This window comes from Alligator sinensis, unplaced genomic scaffold, assembly GCF_000455745.1.
Source record: "Alligator sinensis unplaced genomic scaffold, ASM45574v1 scaffold546_1, whole genome shotgun sequence".
Classification (NCBI taxonomy): domain Eukaryota; kingdom Metazoa; phylum Chordata; order Crocodylia; family Alligatoridae; genus Alligator; species Alligator sinensis.
The window spans coordinates 1,170,876-1,181,131 of NW_005842061.1; the positions used below are offsets into that span (position 1 = coordinate 1,170,876).

The window sequence follows — 10,256 nt, forward strand, 5'->3', positions numbered from 1 at the left end:
CCCCCCCCACCCATCCCACCTTCCTCTACTGCCTCCAGAAACTTGTTCTCTCCCCATCTTCATCTTCAGCTCCTCCCCTCTGCTTTGTCACACATCCTGTTCCTATTGATTCAGTCCTTATTTACTTTACATGGGTGACAAGCCACTTTCTCCCCTAAGGAGATCAGAACGAAGGGTAGTCAGAGCTAAGGAAAAGGTTCCCTGACAATTAGAAGAGACAGGTGCAAAGCAAGTCATACCAACTCCTCCAGTCCCAGGCTGCAGCGTGCCCAGAATAGACAATATTCACAGAATTTAGTTGCTAAGAAACCAAGCATATATCTGCACTATAGCCACCTACTCCAACTACAGTTTAGAACCAACTATGGTTAGAGAGTTGTGCTAACACAAGGGTCACAGGTTATATCTAGAGGTGCACCAATACAAAAGTCGGTCCAATATCAGATTTGCACAAATGAAAAAAAATTGTCTGTATCGGAAAAAAAACAAAACAAAAAACCGGCCCGATAATTTGGCTGATAAGTGGCCCATGCCTGTGTGCAGCTGCAGTACAGCACATAGGTGGTTAGGAGCATAGCCGGGCAGCTTGGAGAGCTGCGTGCAGCTGGTTAAGTCTGGTGGGGTGGAAGGGAATGGGCCCAGCCAGGACGGGGTGGGCACAGGACAGAGCCACAGCTCTTGTGAGGTACAGGGGGAGGGGGAGCTACTCCCACCACTCATCCAAGAGGACATGGCATGGAGGGGGCGTATACCCCTGGATCTGCACAGGGCGGGGTGGGGCTGGGGCTGTGCGAAGCTCTTCCTGGTGGAGCAAGGCAGGGCTGGGATCAGGGCGGGCTGCAGCCACTGACCCCCAGCACCAGTGCTCCGAGCCCAGCTGCACCCCACTGGGAAGAGCTTGGTGCAGCCCCAGGCCTAGCCCACCCTGTCACAATCTGGGAAGCACGCAAGCCCTCCCCCCCCCAGACAAACTGCAGGATCTGCCAGATGAGCGGATGAGTGCCGGACAAACCACTGAACAAGCAGCACCTGGATAAGCAGTGCACAGCAGCAGGAGCCGGCCCCCCACTTCCCAGCTGTCCTGTGCCTGCCCTGGCTGGGCACCACTTGCCCCAGCCCCATTCCTCCCTCACTATGGAGGCCCCGATCTGCAGATTTCACATGTGCACCTCAGAGCAGACAGCAGGGCAGCGCAGCCCACCTCAAAGTGCATGCGCAGTCGCCACCAGCATGGAGCTGATGCTGGAGCTCTGGAGCCTGGTGCAGCTGTTTGCAGCCTTCCCACTGCAGCTGCCCAGAGCCCAGGCTGGCTACAGACAGCTGTGCCAGGCTCCGGAGCCCACTCACCAGCTCTGTGCCAGGAGCAGGGGAAGAGACTGGGATTGTGCTGCCTCACCCCTCCCCCACTGTCCGCTCTGAGGTGTGCATGCATGCACCGGATGCAGAGCCGATGCTGGGGCTTCGGAGCTGTCTGCAGCCTCCCAGCTGTGGGTAGCTCCTGCCAACCAGTAGCCTGAGTGGTTCCCAGCAGGCAGCTGGGATGCTGCAAGCCCTGCTGAAAGCAGCCTGGGCTCCAGCAGCTATCTAGAGCCGGGGGTAGCTGCTGACAGCCACAGAGCCCAGGCTGGGGGGTAAGGGGCAGCAGGGCATCCTGTCATATACCCCCTGCCCTCTTTTTCTGGCATGCCGGCACTCTGGCACCTTCCAAGGTAGGCATTGTGGTGTTTTCCAGCACTCTGGCCAAAAGACGTTGCTCACCCCTGTTCTATTACATTGAGTGGCCTTCTTCTCAGCTCGTTGGCTCTTAAGCTTTCATGCCCGAACCCATTTTTCAACCTTGTCACCTCAGCTCCACCCCAGATATGCCCCCTTTACCCAACTCTCCTGCCTAGTTCCTTTTTCCTTCCCTTCCCATTTACCTATGCCCAATTCCACAACTTTTTGGTGGATTAACTAGGTTTGCCATCATATTATTCATTCTTCTTTAGATTATCCCTACTGGTCTTATCCACATAAGAAATGAACTAGTCATAAACTTGTTCTGTTCCTAGGATGACAGGAGCCTCATGCCTAGCTGGCACCTCATTGTTGCCATAACAATTATTAGTAGAGGTACAGCATCCAGCTGGTAAGTCTGTTGTGGGGGAAGGGGCAAGGGATGGGGGAAAAGATTAAGGCCCCCATGATGAGAGAAGGAGTGAGGCTGGCACTAGGGCTAGGTTAGGCACTGCACAGCTGGGGCAGAGTAAGTCATGGGATGGAGCCATGGCTCATCCAGGGGATGCAGTGGGAGAAAGGGGAGGCTCCTGCCACTGCACGCACCCTGGGAGGACACAGGGGGTACATGCCCCCTGGATCTGCACATCCAGGGGGCATGCAGGCAGGGGGGGGACCCCCCCCGCCCTTGCCCCAGACCCCCCCCCCCCCAATGACCTCCCAGGCTGCACACAATGGCCACCACCCCCTACACTGCCTGGACAAGCAGCTCATGGGTCCATCCCGTGCCCCGCCCCAGCTGTGCAGTGTCTGCCCCTGCCTCAGGCCCAGCCCCACTCCCTCCCTCATCAAGGGGGCCCTGGTCTGCCCCCCTCCCCCCCAATCCTTCCCCCAAAGGCTTACCAGCCATATGTTGCTCTCCTTGCCATCAGGCTGCGCTCCTGGCCACCTGTGTGCTGCACTGCAGCTGCGCACATGCACATGGCTTTTTTTGATTGATGTGGCCAACTAAATGCCAATTACCAATAATGTCAATTTCCCTTTTATCAGTGCCGATATATGGGACTGATGTATCGGTGCATCTCTAATTATTAGCAATATAAGCAGCACTACTGACTCTGCCTATATATGCCAGTATGAAGACAAAACTATCAGTTGTGCTATTTTCCTCTGAAGCATAACAGAACTGATTCTTTTATAATGTACATGAAACTTAGTTGAATGCCCTTTTCCTTCCCAGACTTCTAAAGCTGCTTGCTATCAAGAATGATCACTATCCTGTCTTATAAATATAAAAAAACTAGTATTACAGTCCCAGAAGAGAACATATTTATATTTCCTGCAAATAAAGATGCACTGTGCATCCCTACCCGAGACTCCTTCTTGGGCTCATCTTGAGGGTAAAGAAGAAGAGGCACATTAGCAAGAAAAGGAGATGCCAGTTCAGAGAAGTCCAGTTCAGGTATCTTGTTGGACTGGAGCTGTTTCTGAAGTTTAATTGCAGCAAGATGCTTCTGGAGGGACTGACACAACGAAAGGGCACTGCACACCACTTCAGGCTTGTCCTGAGAGAACAAGAAAAAAAAAAAAACAAAAAATATACCAGATGAATTAATTTGGCAGCACTCAAATTCTACATGAAGTCCAGGGCAGAAGATGAAGAGGTAACTAACAATCACCTTAGAAATGAACAAAAGGAATTAGATGCACAACAAGAAATTAAATTTTGAACTGTTCTCCATCCTTCTGAAATATAACCATGCCACTAGACTCCTAACAATACCCTACCAACAGCTTAACAGTAATTTGATTGTGAAAGGCATTCTTAACCCAATTTCTATGCTGGAAAAAACTACTCTAAGTAGGGAGAGAGAGCAAGGACAACAGTTCAGAATCAGTTTCAGATTAGAAGGATTCACAGGAATACCATGATTATTACTGTGATTAACTTTTAAAATGTTTTATACAAGAGGAATCTGTAAGACTTTCCCAACGTAATCAAGTGCACATACTACTCCTCTCCAAGAGAAGAAACCCATAGGAATAAGTAAATCAATTTTCATTAAGAACTTCAACACTTTTAGCAATCAACTTACCAACTCTTCCTTGATCATGTCCATGACAACTGGGAGGTAGTCATCCACAACCTCCTTGCACTCAGAAACCAGGTCTGGGTCAGGAAGGAATTCACATGTCTTATCCATGTAAGAGCGGATCTCATCCTAAGTGAGGATGAAGATTACAGGCCTTGTTCAAGCGTGCAAAAGCAAAGAAATCAGTGCTTCCTATTCTTTATGGAGACTATATACAGAGAAAATCCTTGCACTTAGAAAAGGGTCCAGCCAGCCAACAGAACTGGAATGGGATTTTACATTTTCTTCATCCAGTCTGGAATCTGCTTGGAACAGAAAGTCAGTGCTTTCGTTCATACTGCTGCACTAAAAATAAATACATCTTGCACTGCTTGGGCCCCGAGTAAGGCAAGTAAGATAGCTGACAACAACCAGATGAGGGGAAAGCTGGCTACAGAAGTAAAGTTACCAAGAAGGCCCAACTGGCCACACATGACAGGACTTGCACCAGTGTGAGAGCTCTTGGCTTCCAAAAGAAAAAAATTTTTTTACAGGATTAATCAAAAGGTCCTTTAAATAATGTACTAGTTCTATACACTTCAAGTGTATCCCATCTTTGTGGTGGGAAGATAATACTCCATTAGCTCAAAACAGGGCAAATTAATAGGCCTAATGTTAACTAGTGTTCAAGATAACCAAGGGCTATAAAATTCTTTACAATCCTATTCCTAGATGAGGAAAATAGTGTTTTCAGGAGTAAACAATACATTTTGCAACATGTTTTTTCTAACATTAGCTTAGTATATCTTGAGTTTTGCTTAGCTATCACTGCACTGTCCCCTTCCAAAACTATGAAGCCGGCACCCAGTGTCCTTGGGCAAAAAAACTAAACAGATAAAACCAACACATACACAGCTTACCTCTGTGCCATTGTCCTTCAAAACCTTCCCAACTACCATTACAACTTCTTTACACAAGTCGCATGGGATGCTTTTCTGAGGAAAGAAGTGAAAAAGTTACTTGAGTGGGACCTAACTGTTAGTAAGTGCAGTGTGCAAGGGAAAATTGTTCTCTTGGTTCTTTTAAAAGGTAAGGAGACTGACAGCATGTTTTACTTATCTAATATCAAAGTCCAAGGCTGTTACAAATGTATCAAGTTCTAGTTTCTATATTCTCCAATAGAAAACAGATATGTTATTATTTGCTTTCTTTTGTTCTGAACTATAGCAGCAAGATACACCAGTTGACGCCTGCTCAGTCACCTGCAACTGAAAAATATGCCCACCTTAGAACTGGATGCTCCTGAGCTTGTTCCACCTTCCATTTTAAAATATTCAGACACTCTGAATACTTGTTGCTAGCTCTTCTGTTTAGAGTTAAAAAGTTTAAATGAAAAAAAAAATTATTATTTTTAATACCTGCATAGCACAAGAACAGTAAAGAGGATATCAAGAAGATTCAAAGCTGCAGCCCAAGCTATTTAAGACTGAAGAATCCATACAGAGACCTTCGCACAACAACAACAACAACAACAACAACGGAAGCTCACATTAAGTTTATACTGGTTTTAAAGACAGCCTTGATATCCCCTTCCACCTGTAATCCGTAGCCAAAAGAAAAGAGATTGCTTCAGAGGAAACAGGGATGACTAGTTTTTATAAAAGAACACCTTCCCAGTTGTATTTATACACAAATATGTAACATGCTAGGGATCTGAATAGATGCAACAATTATAATAGTATTAAACTATATATCAGAACGGCTCATACTGAAACTGTTTTAGGCTGGTATAGAAGCAGAGAGTTAGGTACAGCTCAAAAATTACTGCAACTTTGAGCCAGTCTAGTTCTGGCTAAATTATGAAAAAAACAAAACAAACAAAAAAAACAACTTTTAAACTCTGCTTATAAAAGTATAGGACAGGACAAACTTATTATGGACTAGAAGAGCTGATGCACACTCCCAAGAAGCTAGTCCAGAGCCATGTCATCTGGCATACAGGTCTCCCCATGGGTCCAAAAATTTGGCAGTGTTAAACTGCCACTCCACTGGTGCCAGATTTCTGGACCTGTGGGAAGCCTGGCAGGCTGTATAATGCAGCCCTGTGCACTAAATCAGTTTTTGGGGCGAGGAAAGGAAGGGAGGGGGCTCCACACCTCTGGCCAAGAGCCCCAGAAGTCCCGCCCCTCCCCATAGAGATTGACAGATGGCCAGGGGGAGCCTATATTGTGAGGACTGGTACTGGACACTGCGCCAGAACCACGAAAAACAGAGGCAGCCTCTGTGACTTAGGTCCCTACCAATCAGCTACTCTCATCTTCCCTTTTAAACCATGCTTAAAAGAATGTCCATCTATAGACTAGCTCATATATTTTTCTTGTATGCAATTCAGAAGTGCAATAATGTCATTATAGAAACAAAAGCTATTATCTCATGCAGAGAAAAAAAATACAGAATATTTATTTGTGAGAAAAGCTGCACAAGTTTCTACAATTACATACAAGTTATTATTTTTCATCCTAATACACTGGCAAACTTCATGTGGCTCAATGAGACTTCTGCAGGGATAATAGATATTGATTTGCTCCTAGAAGCAAAGAAGCAAGTCTCCATAGATCACTGTGGGATGGAGCCAAGATGCTATGCTGCTGACACTGCCCTTACTTTACACAGGGCATGTCTACACATGCCATCAGTGCACATGAATAAACTCCAGAGCCCATTGCTTCAGAGTTTTTTGGTCCTGGGTGCATTGTTTGAATGTATGCCCAGGAGCAATTAACTCCATAGCAATCAGCTCTGGAGTTTATTCATGTGCAGCATATGGAGCCTAGTCAAAGCAGCCTCCTTCCCCAAAAGTACTTATGGGCAGAACTATCATACTGATAGAGTCAAGTTTAGCATTCCTGGTTTCTCCCTTCTAACCAGACTATTGTATGCAAAACAGCTTAGTTGGCCCTTTCTGCACCTATTCCAATTGAATTTTTCTTGGACACAAGTAACCAGAATCACATATAATATTCCACAGAGCTCAGCAGTACTTTTTTTTTTTTTTTTTTTTAACCACACTAGAAATACATCCTAGGATCACATTAGTCATTCTGTCACCCTATGATCTACTAATACAGAGTTCCTTCTCTCTCAGTCATTCCCAACTGCCAAGACAAGCTTGTAGCTAAAGCTCCTGTTATTAGTCCTGAAGTGCTTGACACTGCATTTTGTACTACTGAAGTTCATCTCACTTCTATTATTCCAGTCCTTTCTATGTAATATTCAGGTTCCAGTCTGTATTGACCATTCTGTATCAGATTTCATTATACCCTCGCTTGTTGCACACAGACCATTAATGAAGATAAATCCCCAAACTAGTATTCAAAAAACTCCACTAGCAATGTCCATCCAGCAATACTACCCCTTTCAACACTACCTGTTTCTTCCCTCTATCCAAATTCTTTGTGCAATTTACTACTCTCCTCTACTAATCCCCACCTTCTTCAGCTTTCTAAACATGTTTTCATACCTAATGGCACCAAATGTAATGCCTTACTAAAGATCAGATGGACAAATATCTTCTACAAATCTTCTCTCAATCACATCAGCTCTATTATGAAAGAAGCCATCAAGGGAACAAAATAGAGTCTCCCTTAGATAAATCCCATTTTCCACATTTTATCCAACACCATCAGATCCCTCTCTGTACACGCCGACAGTCAAAGTGCCTCATGTCCACATCCTCACTGTCTGCCCTGACACGACTTGGAGGGAGTGCCTAGTGACAACAACACCAGAGCAAGTCCACCTGGCCTGGTGTACTCTGTACAAGCTACCCATTGCCAAGAGAAATGGCAACCTGCCTTGGCACCTGCTACATGGGGCCATGGGCACTTTTGTTCACTATTTCAACCTAGTGGTATCAGCAGCCTAGATATGAGGACTTATGGAAACCCATCCTTGAATTCTGCTTCCAAGGTTTGTATATTTCTGTTGGAGGTGGTAAAGGGGATTCTTCCATGCCTTCCTGGATTCCCCCAGCTAAACCTGCTCTTTGCTGCCCTCAGCATCCTCTTTGGCATGCTCGATGTATACAGTTTCAGAAGTCCATCTTTTCTATACCATACCAAACAGCCAAAGAGAATGTGATCTGCCTAGCTAATTTCTTGCTGGGCCAGGCTAAGATGGCAACTCTGAAAAGCAACAGAAACTGGCTTGCAGGGGCCAGCTCTGATGGCCATCATTTCTTCCACTTCTTAGTCAAGTCACATCTGAATCGGGACACTTCACCTTGCAACAAAACATGGACCCATTTGCATCTCACTAGGCCATCTGCAAGATGGAAGACAGAGAGCTAGTCTTATATGTGCAATCCCATGAGAGGCATGGGGGAGGGGGGCTCCATTTTTTTTTTTTTTTTTTTTTTTTTGTTACTAACAAGTATCTTATGCTCAGCCCCTGGGAAGGCAACATACCTTTGCATTTTCACTATTTGTTTTTAATATTTGTATAATAAAAAGGTTTAAAAAAAGTCAAGTGCCCCCTGCCTTTAGATAAAAGGAATGGGATAGCATATAGCACTGAAAAGGCGGCACACTTAGGATAACTAAATCTTTCCTACAATAATTCTGAATGGCACTAGAAGAGGGGTGGGTAATTATTTCAGCTGGAGGGCCACTTAAGTTTTGGCAAGCTGTCAAGGGCTGCAGGGGTAGCCCTGCACCTTGACAGGTACTCTGCCTGAGGGACCTTTACCACCAAAAGTTCCTCCCCGTGGCCCTGGAAGTACTCCTTTAGGCAAGGGGGTTTGCCATCTTGGAACAGGGGAGGGGGGCAGGGAAAAATAAATAAATAAATAAAACGTACACAAAATCAGGACAAAAATATTTTTTTGAAATTAATGTGTTTGCATAGTGTATGAAGAGGTGATTGCACAATACCTTAAAATAAAAGTCCATGCCTTGTATATTTTGGTGGGAGGGGTATGGAGGGATGTGGGTTGTTATATATCTATGTGGGGTGTGGGGGAGGGTGACTGGGATGTACGAGGGGGGTACAAGTACATGGTGGGGGTGTGCATGTGTGTCCCCCCCCTCAATTGTGCACAGCCCCTGCCAACTGCAGCAAGGCCTCAGGACACTCAGCATGCAGAGACCCCAGTGGTGCGCAGTCCTAGTGAACCCCAGGACTGAAGTTGGCCAGGATGCTGGCAGGAAGAAGGGCAGAGCCAATCTGGCTCTACAGAGCCCCTGCCAGCCCAGGCTCTGTGCTTCTGCCAGTCCTGGCCCCAAGGCACCAGCCCCACAGTCCCACCAGCCTGCTCACTGCCACTTCCCCTGCTGCTTTCCTCCCTCCGGCCCACCTGCCACTCCAGCAGTGTACTACAGTTCCTGGCTTCATGGCCAGAACTGCAGAACATAGCAAGAGCCAGCCCAGCCCAAGCAGTTCCCAGCTGACCCCTGCTGCCACTGGCCCTGGCCCTGGCCCCAGGGCACTGTACTCCTGCTCACCCACCCACTGCCACTCCCTCCCACCACCTGCTGCCATGCCCGCTACCACTGCTTGCTCCCCCACCACTGGCAGTGCACAGTTCCTGGCTGTGTGGTCAGGACTGCAGAATACAACATATAGAACGGCCAGATCCAGCCTGCCAGGCTATATTTTGCCTGCCCCTACACTAGTATCTATAGAACTGATTCAAAAGCTACTTTCATCACTGAACCCAATAGAAGCTTTATGGATAGTTAGAAACAAATGGAAATACAAACCGATCCTACTGTAGAAGAAAAGCCTTGGCAACACTTACCACTGTAGGCTTACTCCAAACAGTTTGCTGACAGTGTTTCAGAGCTCCACACTGCGATGCAGTCCGCAGATTCTGACACCATACTTCAGGACCTTTCACACAATCCTTCTGCCATAGGAGAGGGCTTGCCACAGCTGCCAAAGAAAAAAAAGTCAATTTTTAAAAATGCACATCTGAAAGGAAGATCTCAAAATAAGTAATCAGAGAGCATGCCTGTGTGTTCAATACTGCACCATAATTACAGTCCATCAAGTTTGGTACCCGTTATAACGGATACAAACTTAATGCACAGGTAATGTGGGGCCTCTGAAGACATGCTAGGAAATCTGGTTGTCGCACCAGACAAGGTTAACCTATTTAATGATTTCTTTGCCTCCATTTTCCTGAGCAGGGACCAGATCAGCCCATCCGCTGGGACCCCCTCAAGCCCCGGGGGAGGTGCACCCAGGCCTAGGGTCAGTGAGGATCTAGTCAGGGAACTTCTGGAGGGAGTTATTTAAGTCAGCTGGTCCTGATGACCTCCACCCCAGAGTGCTGAGGGAATTAGCAGAATTCATTGCAGGACCCCTGGCACCGCCTTACGAGCACTCATGGTGCTCTGGCATGGTGCCAGAGGATTGGAGAAGGGCCAATGTGGTTCCCATTTTCAAAAAAAGGGAGGAAGGAGAACC

At 46.6% G+C, this 10,256-nt stretch overlaps 1 protein-coding gene across 1 annotated transcript in view; it reads right to left on the reverse strand.

Moving 5' to 3' along the window:
• The window catches only part of LOC102377023 (prosaposin-like), a 22,997-nt gene extending 13,257 nt beyond the window's left edge, over positions 1-9,740 (reverse strand). Inside the window, exons 1-4 of the mRNA XM_025203557.1 lie at positions 9,586-9,740; positions 4,709-4,783; positions 3,813-3,938; positions 3,087-3,281 (exon numbers count right to left, since the gene is read on the reverse strand). Coding sequence (XP_025059342.1) covers positions 3,087-3,281; positions 3,813-3,938; positions 4,709-4,747 — 360 coding nt within the window. The 5' untranslated portion in view covers positions 4,748-4,783; positions 9,586-9,740. The remainder of the gene's footprint in view (positions 1-3,086; positions 3,282-3,812; positions 3,939-4,708; positions 4,784-9,585) is intronic.
• Between the last annotated feature and the right edge of the window lie 516 nt (positions 9,741-10,256).